At 43.0% G+C, this 13,284-nt stretch overlaps 1 protein-coding gene across 1 annotated transcript; it reads left to right on the forward strand.

The window, feature by feature from the left end:
* Nucleotides 1-4,513: 4,513 nt before the first annotated feature.
* PSPH (phosphoserine phosphatase) lies at nt 4,514-9,558 on the forward strand. The gene is made up of 5 exons (XM_084273033.1): nt 4,514-4,781; nt 5,405-5,539; nt 7,062-7,207; nt 7,939-8,087; nt 9,378-9,558. The coding sequence occupies exons 1-5, from the start codon at nt 4,561-4,563 to the stop codon at nt 9,486-9,488; spliced, it is 762 nt and encodes a 253-aa protein (XP_084129159.1). The 5' UTR covers nt 4,514-4,560; the 3' UTR covers nt 9,489-9,558.
* The last annotated feature ends 3,726 nt before the right edge of the window (nt 9,559-13,284 follow it).

Raw genomic sequence — 13,284 nt, forward strand, 5'->3', positions numbered from 1 at the left:
CAGGTCCTGAGAAAAAATTCAAGAACTGTTTTTACCAAATCCTCTACTCTAAGCAGCATTTTCCCTGCAGTACAACAGAAAATGGTTCAACACTGTTTCCTTACTGTTAATTTCATTGTGTGTTCAGCAAGATGTTCTGCTGTAGGGTTGCATCTCAAAGTGGATCTCAGTGAAGTGCTCGCTCTCACCGTCTAGATGAGAAAGCTATTGAGAATCAGAAACTCCAGAAACTGTTTGCAAACTAGGATATTCCTAAGTGAGCTGTTAAAAAAGGTATTTTAGGTAGTATTTCACTAAGATTCACTTAACCTTCATTTTTTTCACAGCAATAAATGTGAACATAATGCACAGTAGTAGCATGGAAGCACTTCTGAGAGCTGAAATACGGTAACAGATCTAGTCACAATGAGGATTTTGAGATCTCGTCAAGATCTCATCAAAATACACCAGTCCCAGAACACCTGGAGTTCTGAGCACCATTCACTTGTTCCTTTTGCGTTCCATGTAGCAGATACTGTGGATGTTTCAGGTTTTCAGTGTGGCAAATGCCCTTCTTTGGAGGGTCAGCAAACAGAAAAGCTGTTTTCCTTTGACATGTGGCCTTACCTAATTCCTGTACTTGCTTCTGTGACTCCACCCTCTCTGTTACAAAACAGATCTGTTTATTGTGGAAATGCCAGGTTTTTTTCCAAATGACCTACTGAAGTACTTCACAATCTGGGGGCAATGAGATCTCATGGGAATTCTACCTGTGATTCCTTTTTCTCCTTTCACCCCCTCTCCCTCTGATACCATCTCTAGTTACTTCCTTGCCCCTTTCTTCTCTTGCCCCGTGTTCTTCTTTTCATGCTTTCCTCACAACAGTTCATTATCAGACCTGCTGAGATGTTTGCAGCTTGGATGGTTTTCCAGCGTGCAAATAAGAGGATAGGAATAGATTGCATGTCTGAAATTCAGTGGCAGAAGGATCAGAGATTTTCTACCCAAATTTCTCATATGGAGACAGAACTCGTTATTTGTGGGAATTCCTTTTTGCTTACCATCTCATTAAAACATCGACTCGTTTCAGCCGATGACCTGTGTTTCTAGTAATTAATCTCTGCCGACTGTAGAGGCATACACCACCCTTACTACAGCTGTTAGAGTTCTGTCCATAGAAAGGTTTTACATAGCTTCAATTTTGACATTTTTGAAGCAAGGGAAGGAGAAGAACCTCTCCTGCTTGTGCTTTCCCCCACTCCTGTTGCCCATTACTCAATCACTAATACCTTGCCTTGTGCTCTCATCCTTGTTTAGGGCTGAGGAAAAAAAACAAATCACAAGGTACTGAATTGTCACATTACCATTTAGAATGGCATTTGCCAGCTCTGGGGCTGATGGTGACCCGTGAAGCTCCACCAACAGGGACTTAAGAACCTGATTTCATTCCAAGTGAAATAACTCACCTTTAACTCCTAAAATTTGCTTTTCTCACCAGCAAGATTCCCTGCACTAGCTGAATCTTCCTTCCTAGGTTTTCCTCTTTGCTTCTGCATGAGCTCCCCTACTTTACAGTTCATGACAAGTTCTCCATACATACATTAGCCAAAACCAGGTCTGCATTTTCCAGGACTCAGTGCCTGGATAAAGAAGAAACTGGAAAGAAATTAGCAGGTCACAGGCTGAGGGAGATCAGGAACAGCTGATGGTTTCTACATTTCAGAATGCAATTCTTTCATTCCAAGTTGTCATTTTTAGGCACTATAAACCACAGCTTGAAACCCTTTCAAAAGTTATTTCATGGAACAAAGAGAGGACAGGGTTAATTCTAGCCATGGCTCCACAAGTACTATCTGTTAATTCTTCCTCTAACTTACCTATTTGTCCATCAAAGTGCAAAGTCCACCACAGTGATGGTTTCATCATCATAAGGATCTTCCAGGTGGGAAGTAGGAAACGTGGCTACCAGAAAGAAGGGCAAGTTAAGGTCTCCCTTCCTGCTCCTAATGTCTGTTTCTAGTGATAACATTTTTCTCAGATTAAAATTTTGAAGACATGTATCCAGAAATGTATTTCAGGTTCTCACCAGGAAACCACATCACAGTGATGTGATCCCCATGCAGTGACATTGCATCATAATGTGGTAATGTTGCAGTGCAGCCCCAGGTTAGCATGAGGCAATGTGATGATTTTGCATAAGGAATCAGTGCTGGAACACCGTGACGCAAGGATCACGCCACAGTGATGCAACAGGTTTGCCCAGTAGAGCAAATCTTTAAAATTGGCACCAAACCCATGGCTGAAGTTTTGGTGGACTTGATAGGATGTTGCACAAATATATCTAGCAAGTGGCTGTCAAGGCCTGGCCTAAAGTCAAAGCCCTCCTGCTCAAGAAATCAAAATCTTCCACTGAAAATACAAACACAGTGCTGCAGAGCAATGTCAAGTCAAGGCTAACGCAGAGTAAACTCGGAATTCACGTGTCACCTGTCGCCCCACTGCCAAGTCTTGGCTCAGAAGCAGAGGAAGTTTTCATGGCTGTGGCCACACAGGAGAACAAGCGCTTTCTCTTGTGTCGTGCTCATGGCATGTGACTGCATTTCTTATATATACAGTGAACTCTTTATAGAGCAACATAAAGGAGCAGGTGGTGTCTGCAGGAGGTAATTCGTTAGTGATGCTTCCCAGGCTAGACCGGAGTTTTACAGGATGTCTGTGTGCAGAACAGCTCTGAGGCACCAAGAGCAGAGACCTGCCAAGCTATGGCTCAGTCCTTGTTTCTGAGTCCCAGAGGTGAAGTTGGGAAAAGCCCTTTCCTGGAAGATCTCTTTACCATGCACCTACTCACCTCTGCTGCCTGGCACACTGGGGAGGATGAACCCCAGCTTTCTCCTGCCTTCCCACACCTAAAGCAAACGTACAGGAGGGAAGTGTGGGCTGAGTGATACCTTCTCTCCCACTTCTCACCTGTGATGAGCACTGAGGAGGCTACTGTGTCACCTTGGCCTTGCCCAAAAGCCAGAGCCCCCTTTGGTTACTACAGTTGCATGTTCCCACCAAAAAACTCTCAAGCAGGAGTTTCATGGCTGCTGTTGGAGAGCTGTGCTTTCATGTGACTTGCACTCTCTGTTTCCTGGTATTTCCTATCTACCTGTTTGTTAACAGAGATGTCTCTCACAAGCTGGTTTTCACCCCATAGGTTTGGTGGCTTCAGTCCTAAAGACTTTCATCTCTCAATGAGGGACTGGAGAATTCTCTTTTATTCTATATCCACAGATATAAGATGAGTCTGTTTTATAGGGTTTTTTCAGTGACTATGCTAATTTTTCGTAAATGTACCCTAATACTCACCATATGGTTGCTAGTTTTGGGAATAAACCCAAAGGTTCCTGTACCTGCAAGGTACATAGTGATCATCTTCCCCATCTAGGAGGTTCCTGGGGGTGCAAAGTTTATCCAAAAAGGGGAAAAAATGTTTTGTGGGAACTGGTGTAAGACCTCTCACCATCAAAATTCCCATGATAAGCAGGAGAAAAATAAATTAGCTTTGTAGGAGGAAAACAAAGGATAAAGGCATACATGCTGAATGTACATAACATGGTGTTTGATGATATTTCTCTCCTATCCCAGAGAAAGAGAGAACCTGCTACCCAGATCAATTACACAAGGTGTCCTGAGGGAAGTCTAGGAGATGAGAAGAGACAACAACAAAAAGCTTTTACGAGACCCTGGGAAATGGTATAGGTAGAAAATGGTATTTGTGTCTGAACACACAGATTGGTAAAGAGCAGAATCCATGCTCAACTGCCTTAGGAAAGAGTGAAGCCCCAGATGAGTAGGGTAGAGTAAGAAAATACCTGATTAACACACCTTGTGCTTCTGGTCAGCAGAAGTCATGCTCACCAGCAGTTTTAAGTGGACAGGTATAAAAGGGAAGAAAATAAACCTCTGTCAGACATTGCAATAGACAGAGTTGTGTCGTGACGTTTTAAGGCACTGAGTGGCACTCCCAAAGCACAAGACTTCAATTGGGTTTTTTAAAATGGCCAGGTCCTCTATGCATCCACAGATGATAATATTTAGCTTATATTAGTCAGGGCATAGAAGAGAATCTGAACCTTCATGATTTAGGGACAACAGTTCCGTGATAGGTTTAAGACAGTTCTATTGAGACCAAGCAAATCCTTAAGAGCTGGGTGTTTTTTACTATCTCCTGGAACTAATTTGACACTCTAGATGGGTCTGATGAGAAATACAGATCCGTTTGAGCAGTGAGGGCAAGATGAGACAGAGAACTTAAAGTCCCACACAGCAGTTGGCAGTCTGATGGTTCAGCAAACGCCAACTATTACAACCTTGAACCCCATGTGAACATCAATGGGCCGAGCCTGCAGAGAGCAAATCAGCAGCTGACCAAAGCTCCACGGCCCACCTGTAACGTAAATTTAACATCAGTAGGCAGGAACAGGAGAGAACAAATCACCAGCCGAGCTGGACCTCCACCACTGCTCCTGCTCTTTGATAAAAGCTGCTTCCTGGCTGCGCTCGTCCCTACTCACAAGAACCAGATCAGTTGCACCAATGGCTCAAGACGGAGTGCAGTACTGTCACTCAGAGAAAGACTTTATCTTGTCCCCTCACAGTAAGAAGGTTCCTAAAAGGATGGCATCCCTCTTGGAGATGAAAGAGATCTTCCGCAGCGCTGACGCAGTGTGCTTTGACGTGGACAGTACAGTCATCAGGGAAGAAGGCATTGATGAGCTCGCGAAGTTCTGTGGAGTCGGAGATGCCGTCGCAGAGATGTATGTATATTTGCTGCTTACATTGTAGGAATAGTAGTAAAAGATAAGCATGGATAAAGTTAATCTGTGACAATGAATTTACAACAGGGATTAATTCAACTCTGTCATAGGAGATTATTATGCTTTAAAAAGGTTTTTTAAATGAAGTGACTTCTTTTGGAAGCCCAAACTATACTGACATCAATTCTCTATTGTAAATGTCTTCTATAGACTGAGATCAGGCCTCATCATTAAACTTGGCCAAGCACTAGCAAACCTTAATGTGTGATGGAGAGGAGAGGGGACGGCTTTTCTCTAAGCCTGATGTTTCACTAGAGCTTGTAGCAAAAGTTCCATCACTTTCAGAGGAGGCACCCGGGCTGCAGTTCAGGAGTTCTGGTCCCAGTGGCTCTGATGCACTCACAGACAGAACGAAACAAGAACTCTGATCGACAGAGATCTCATTCCAGTGGTCATTACCCATCTTTTCAGGGCCACAGTCTTCTCCTTTCCAACACAGACATGGTACAGCCTAGAACCTATGGACTCTTACCTTGTTCCTTGTCATTTTTCCTTAGCTACCTGTTCTTGGGAGAAGCCTCAATGCCCTCTCACTGATTTGTTTTCTTTGGATCCCAATTTAGGACCCGCAGAGCTATGGGTGGCACTGTGACATTCAAAGCAGCTTTAACGGCACGACTAGGTCTCATACGTCCTTCCTACGAGCAAGTGCAAAAACTAATATCTGACAACCCACCTCAGCTAACACCAGGAATAAGGTGAGAATTCCAGACAATGCAATGGCAGAAGTCCAAAATACTGTGACATTAGCAAGGCTTTAAGGCCACAGAGCTGGTTTAGATTGCCTGCTTACTCCATTTCCACATTGTTTGCGTACAAAGCTTGTAGTAGGACCTTATGTCCATGTCAAGTGGCTAAGCATCCCTCTACTAACAGTCTTAGGTACTAACTGGCATTTTGTCTGGCAAGTTCAAATTCTGACTTGAGGATTAAACGGGCATGGAAAATAATCAGTTCTGTCCTATCTGCATTCTCATGGGTGGTGGAACTGGGAGGAGATTTAATATCCAGGATGGACTATTGGTTTGGGTCTATTCTGCAGTTACATTAACTCTCTCAGACTTGTGCACACAGTCACACCCCATGAATCTTATTTTGGGGATCCATTGTTGAGAGCTACCCATTCTGTAACAAAGTATTAACAAATAATTAAGGGGAAATACATATACAAGTGTGCATTGAGTCATCTCTGGATTTGAAACAAACATTAACTATTTAAACTGAAAAGTTGTTTCCCCTACTCACATTGTTTCAAACAAATTGAAAATAAATTTCTTTACTACAAAATCTAGCCATAGCTCAAAGTCTAAACTATTTTCAGCACATACACTAGTTCTAGATGATACAGTGCTTGCATTTTCTCCTTGAAATGAAGCACACGCTCATCGTTTTTGTAGAAGGCACAGATCGAACTACAAAGAGAACATTGTTTCCCTGTTTAGAATCACGTGATTTTCCTTTTCACCCCTTCCCTTTCTTCCTCCTTTTCTGGGTAGCTTGCTTTAAGCCTCCACTTTGCTTTTTAGTACTCAGCATTTCTACTGTCCCTGCTGCCTCTACTGCTTAGCATCTCGTGTGCTGATCTCCCTGCCTGTAGAGCCAAATCCCGTTAAACTTCTGGCTGCCCTCAAGCACCCCTGACACTAACTGGGTCCGACAACTTCTACTTTTAAAAATTCCCTTCCTGTAGCTGGTGCCCTCTTCTAAAGATGGTATCACTGCCCAGTGCCTGGGGAACCAAACAAGAGATAGAAACTGTTCTTCCTTTCCTCTTCTCAGCCCACTTCTGCATTTTGGTGCAGTTTCCTCTCCCCCACATTCCATATTTTTTTCTGCATTATAGATTTGTTTTCTTGCCATTTGTTTTACTTCAGAAAACATCCAAACTGGATCTGCCCTCATTTGTTCAAGGGAACTAATGCCAACAGCATCAAAGTGTAAATAAAACTCTTCTAGGGAGTGCTTGTTTCTGAGCAATGAAATACCTGTTTGCCTCTAGACGTGATGGGTTTGTTCAGCTCTTTCCAAGCAAGGTGTATGCAAGGGAAAAATGAAAAGCTTTGGGCAGTGGAGACAGATGGAGCTGGGAAGCAGCACTCATCCCCACTAAACTGAAAAACACAAAATACGGGCAGCCTTGTTTAAGAAAGATCTGTTTTAACTTTGTTATCCCTAGATGTTGCGAGGCACTCACTGTTGGTGACTGCTCTTTCTTCCCAGGGAGCTGGTAAGCAGGCTTCATCAACGAGGGGTCCAGGTCTTCTTGGTCTCCGGGGGATTTCAGAGCATCGTGGAGCACGTGGCCTTGCAGCTGAACATTCCAACAGCAAATGTCTTTGCAAACAGGCTGAAGTTTTACTTTAACGGTGAGATTCCGTTAAGCTCTCTTTGCTAATTAATGCCACTCGTGGGGTTCAAAGTGTCCACTACTGGGCTACATCTACTGTCCAGCCTACACCACCTCATTACCAGTCCATTTAGCTCCAAGCAGGAAAATTGCAAGGCCTTATCAAACACACAAGGCCATTTTCCCAGAGATGAAACAGAACTGCAGTTACTTCTTAATTGTGAGGTGTGTCACAGGTAAAACATGTTACAGGCACCAAGAGCAGAATTTCATTTTCTCTTGCTCTTTAAGTTAAGAGAGTTTATCATACTTACCTGCTTTCAGAGGTACACTCCACTTTGCATGACTCTAAGGTACATACAGAGACTGATGTACTTTAGTAGAGCTGCTCTGGACTCTAAGCTGGTGAGGTTGTTTCTTACACTATCTTGTACTATCTGTACCTCATACTGGATGCTGCTTTTGAAGCATTGACACCAGAGTAACTGGACCAGAGGAACTAGGAACGGATTTGTAACACTACTCATACAGGGTTTCTACTTCTGACTTAGAATTTCAGCTCTTTGAAAATACCAACACTGAAACTTGGGTTAAATCCTAGTTTTCACACTTCTAATTACATTTTTGGGATGCTGATAATGTGAACCTAACGGCACTGCATGTAACAAGCTGTTGTATGAAGCAAAAACCACTCTTAATTTTCAAGAAAAATATGCCGTGTGTCTACCTTGTCCTTCCACTGTGTTCTAGGAGAATACGCAGGATTTGATGAAACACAACCAACAGCTGAATCTGGGGGAAAAGGAAAGGTTATTGCTCATCTGAAGGAACAGTTCCACTTCAAGAAAGTAGTTATGATTGGAGATGGAGCTACAGACATGGAAGCCTGTCCCCCTGGTGTAAGTATTACAGAACTGGGATGCTGAATTCCTTTTGAGCAAATCCTCTGGGGAGGCAAAGAAAAGAAATAAAGAAGTGTGGTTTGAATTCTTTACAGGACTTCAGGGGAGATTTTTAGTTCTTCCCACAGCCTAAGAGATCTGTGTAGGTAGTTTTCCTGTAGAAAGCCTTAATCATGGAGTGGTTGATTTCTCTCAGTTCAGATGATCTCAGTAAGGGTGTCACTCTCTTAAGCCAGGGTGCCAGCAGGGTCTAGCAGGTCTAGTAACATGTCTCAAAACACGCTGGCATTAAGACGTTTGCCTTTCCCCTCTATACCAGTGCTTGCTTCTGTGCAGAGGTATTACCCTACCAAGACCCTGGTTCTGCACCCTGATTAATGGTGCTGAGCATGGAGGTCTGACACAGATCTGGTGCACATTACCTGCTACTGACCCTGCAGGAGAGTGCATCTCACTGAACAGTGATGACACCTCTGAAGATACCAGCCCTGGCAGGGTGAAAATAAAAGAATGAATAGAAAGACAACTGTCATAAACAGTCATTTCACAGAGGAGCTATCTTAAATTCCATGTCCCCTTTAGCACCCTTCTCTACAACCAGGTACACCAGTGCCCCTTCTTGGCCAGTGTTGGGGAACAGTGGGGGAAATGCAGAGGAACAAATTCTGAGAGCTACTGCTGAAGCGAGTCACAGCAGCAGGTCCCTTACTGTTAAATATGTGCATGACCAAAGCAGCTTACTATTTGCTGAATACTTTCTACCTGAAGGCAGAAAAGCAGCAGTGGAAATTTTAAACACTGCACTTTCACTGCACATGGTTGTCTAAGATGTAGAAATGATGATTGTTCCTGGTTAATGACTGACGAGGTGGTTAATGTTTGCTTTTGGTATCTATCAAATGAGGTAAACAGAGTTAAGAAATAGTATAGGCCTAATTGTGAGATGATGCATGTTCCATTGTTAACTCATTCTTCAATAGCAGGGATTTATGTTGCGTCATTTGCATCAGATTTCCAGTAAAATCTCAGATCTGAATAATCTTGAAGTTAGGAGGCACTGAGAGACAACCTTCCTATTGGAACAAATAACCGAACTAGTGCAAAATCAAATGTTTGTGCAGTTCGTGTTAATAGGGTTTTTTTTTTAAAATTGAACTTGCAAAGTAAAATAGGGGAAGAGGCAGGAAGGAATGCCATAACTTTCCAAAACAAACTTAATTGCTCAGAAGCTCCATTCCTGAGGTGGGGCTGCAGTAATGTGTGTGCCCCTTGGCTCTGTTTGGCCAGGACTGCTTCATCGGATTCGGAGGAAACGTCATCAGAAAGCAAGTGAAGGAGAAAGCCAAATGGTACATTACTCATTTTGATGAGCTGCTAAAGGAACTGGAAGAACGATAAGTTATACAGTAAAATAATATATTTAACAACTATAAATCAATTATACAATAAACATATATTTGTTTGCAAAGCTGTGTTCTGGATTTTCTAATCATTCTGGATATTGGGAACTTTCCTCTCTGGCCTGAAACTCCCATTGCAAATGGCACCAATCTACTCAAATATTTCGTAACAAAAATTATGAGATTTTTTAAACATCTTTTTCAAGGTGTAAGAAGTCCCTTGATTATTCACTCACAAGTGAAGACTAAACATAGGAAATTATCAACAAATTAAAAACCCCTTAATGGACTGGCCCCTGGTCAATACTACATACCTACGGTTTCAGAATCATTAAAGATAATGCCTCTATTTCGGGTTGCAACAAATCAGGAGTTTGTCTAATCAATAAGAAATAAACAACAACAACAACAACAATATACTCAGAAAAGGTAAACAGTATGCTAAGTATTTTCCATTCCAACAACCCCCAGAACTAGGTTAAGCAGTGAACAGGTAGGTAGGAAACACTGCTAAGTACCTCTGACTTCATTAAAGCATGGCTACAGGAGAACCTGAGATGTCATCTGTTGCTCAACATCACCTGTAGTCTGAGACATGCAAATCTGAGATATACACAATATTCATCAGTGTCCAAGAAGCACATTATCTAAGGTGAGGGATTATAGTTCCCAAACCTCACTGAAACACTCCAAACTAACCCCCAAACCAGTCATTTTGTAAAATGGTCAAGCTGTTTTATTTATCTAACAATCTCTCCCATCAACCTGTAACTGGGTGGAAGCTAATTCATCAGCCTTCAGAAAAAAAGGTCTACTGATTAATAAAGTACCATGATACTTACCTAGTCTCTTCCTCTGTCCCAAGTGTGGATCAACCTAAACTCTGTGCCAGAATAAGTCTAACCTGTTCTAAGGAAGTATTCCTCTGAGCTTCAGCTAACAAACCCCCGTTTCTTAAGGATTTGTCTTTTGTGCCTGCAGTATCTGATCCAAGAGGGTCCTTATAGAGAACACGCTTGATAAATGCTGCCTTCTTGTCAGCAAGTTCATGACAACTCCTCTGCATAGGTCTTTAACCAGCGCTGCAAGCATACCATGGTACTTCTAATTCCCCTGACTTACCAGAATCTCACTTCTGGTCATACAGAAAGCTTTAATAATGATAAAATAAATATCATATCTTCCTTCCATCCATGTAATACCATCACAGGAGCAAGACAGGTTGATATGACATGATTTGTCCTGGAAAACAAATAATCCATGCAGGCTCTTATTTTCTGGGTGCTTACAAACAGTCCCAGGGACATGCCCACCTTCCAAAACCTGACACTCCTGACACAAGACAATCACAGGTTTTTCACAACTTGCAATAAATTTAGTAAGATAAAATCACGGTGCAGTGAGAGAGCTCCTGCCCAATTGTTTAACCATCATTGACAATCAAACACTAACCCTGTCCACCCTGTGCCACCATCAGAAAGGGAACGGGAGAATGGGGCGTTAATAAAGCCCCAGGGAGCGATGAATGGCAGCTCTGGGTGATGCCATCTCATGTTTCTGCCAAGAACCTGAGGCAATAATTGCTTGAAGTTACAACAGCATGTTAATACTAGTGAAACAACGTGGTTAACAGAAACCAAATCCAGAAACAAACTTCTGAGGGCTTTTCAGAGGAAGGCAGGCATATACACAGCTACAGTGAGTATCTGCATATGGAGTTTATAAACCTTATGAAAGCCAAGACAGGCAGTAGTTGGCAGGCAGCTCACCAGAGCTCTTCTGGGAGAATTAAAACATGATCTCTTTTAAATTCTTCCTGAGAAAAATCTCAGCTGGCTCCAAGGACAGCTCATGTACAATCATGCTTTTGTTTAGGCAGGACTGCATGAGTAGAACAAGTATAAACTCTTTCTGTGCTCATTGTGTTCTGCAATTCTAGTTATGCACCAGAAGAGAAGTGTTTTCTGTTTGCTGATTGAATTAAAAGGCCACCAAAAGAAAAACAATCTAACATCCCACTGATCAGCTCTAGCTCCAGGCCCTGGTCTGCCATGTTTCACTTCAACTGTACGTAATTTCCCTAAGGCCGCAGTGAGAGCGCACAGGAGGCCCCTGGGCCACCGAGCTGTTAACATTCACAGCAGTATCTTCTGCCAGTCTGAGTGCCATGGAAACATGGCCTTGTGCCAGCAGTTTCACAAGAGCTCTTTAAGTCTGGCTGGTTTGAAAAAAACCAAAACAACCCCCCACAAAACACACCCCCTCCCACTGGGCAAACATCAAGCCTGACCTCTAGCCCAGGAGGCAGGAGGATTACTTAGGTTAGTGGGTGTCCAAGCTATTTTGCCTGTAAAATACTGGGGGAAAAAACTGGAAGGAATAAAGCAGCATGAGAGCAGCTTTGCTTTTACAGGTGAGCTCCCCACATACCTCAGTGTTTCTGAGTTGGGCAAGTAGTATCTGGCCTTCAGGTGGGTCTCCTGGTTAGGGGCACGGGGCGGCACGCTGCTTCTCAGAAAGCCTTCTAGTTCAGTGAGGTTACTCGCCGAGGCAGAAGTGCTTGAAGCTATTCAGTTTGCACGAGGGGACTTCACAGGCCTTACTAGGAGGACTACAGCACAACTAAATGAGTTTTAATCGTGTCTTCATTCAGTAGAACAAGAACTGATAGTGACCAGAGACCCTTCCAGGCACAGTACCCCACTTTCCAACCACTGCAGAATGACTTCAGTTCTGAACCCTGCAAACTACACTCTAAGAAATGCTGAAGTACCAGTAGTCAAAGGAAGAAGGCAGACTTGGCCATGGAATTAAAAGGGAAAAAATCACAACAGTGTTCACAACTCTCAGGGAAAAAACAGCTTCAGAGAGGGTTCAGGCAAAGGGAAGCAAGAAGTGACTGGCATTACTTCCTTATCTACTCTGGTATGTTCAGTGAGTTTACATAGTTATGTGGAACTAAAATAACAGGAACTAATCTCTCTGATGACAGTCACAGCACAAGTTTGAAGCTCAGACTGACAGGAGGCACATTCATAATCCATGACACCACCAGTGAGGTTTCAGATCTCTCAGTCTCAGCTGTCCGCAGAGACTCCAAACTGGATAGTGTCACCCTGCCAAAGATCCAGTCATTCCTTAGGTTGTATTCATGCAAAGCACCAAGGTCCCTAAGCAGGAGCACTGACTGAATTTAATTCCTAGAGCTCCCAGCTGAAGGGAAGAAACAGAAACCCACAAAATGCTGTGACTCCAAAAGCTGTTTTTCATTCTTTGCTTCCGAGGCTGCTGGTTATCATCAGCACTGTAAGCTCCTAGGACAGTTCTCCAGGAACACAACATACGGGGGATACTGGGGGAAATGACAAAGGCTGGAAGCTGATATTGGCATCCTTTTTTTTCCCCCTCCCTCTCCTGAACAGGAGTCCCAAAAGTCTGGAAAAATGACAGTCCCATCTTCCTTTAGAAGAAGAAACAGCCATAATGATGTACTTGGCCCACTGAGTAAGCCGAGCCAAGAACTCAAAGCTAACACAGTACAGACTTTACTCGGTAACATCCTCCATCAGTTGACAACTGGAGGAAAATATGAAAACAGAGGAGAATGAGACCAAATACCAACTTTGTTCAGGGTGAAATTCAAGCAAAGGCAAGAGTGTCACAGGGGGAGGAAAGAAGAAATCAGACCTGAAAAACTATGCCTAATTTGTGGAGAAAACCAAAAGGGAAAAATACTTTGCATGTACAACCACAGCACTCTGAGCTCTAGAATGCTTAGCAAAATGGGATGTGAT

This window comes from Gallinula chloropus (genome assembly GCF_964237585.1).
Source record: "Gallinula chloropus genome assembly, chromosome: 19".
Taxonomy (NCBI): Eukaryota; Metazoa; Chordata; class Aves; order Gruiformes; family Rallidae; genus Gallinula; species Gallinula chloropus.

Excerpts from the sequence above, each read along its gene's own strand:
- PSPH (XM_084273033.1), top strand. The coding sequence starts at position 4,561 with ATGGCTCAAGACGGAGTGCAGTACTGTCACTCAGAGAAAGACTTTATC. Across the intron at positions 5,540-7,061 it reads CAGCTAACACCAGGAATAAG|GGAGCTGGTAAGCAGGCTTC; the intron begins GTGAGAATTCCA and ends CTTTCTTCCCAG. Across the intron at positions 8,088-9,377 it reads TGGAAGCCTGTCCCCCTGGT|GACTGCTTCATCGGATTCGG; the intron begins GTAAGTATTACA and ends CTGTTTGGCCAG.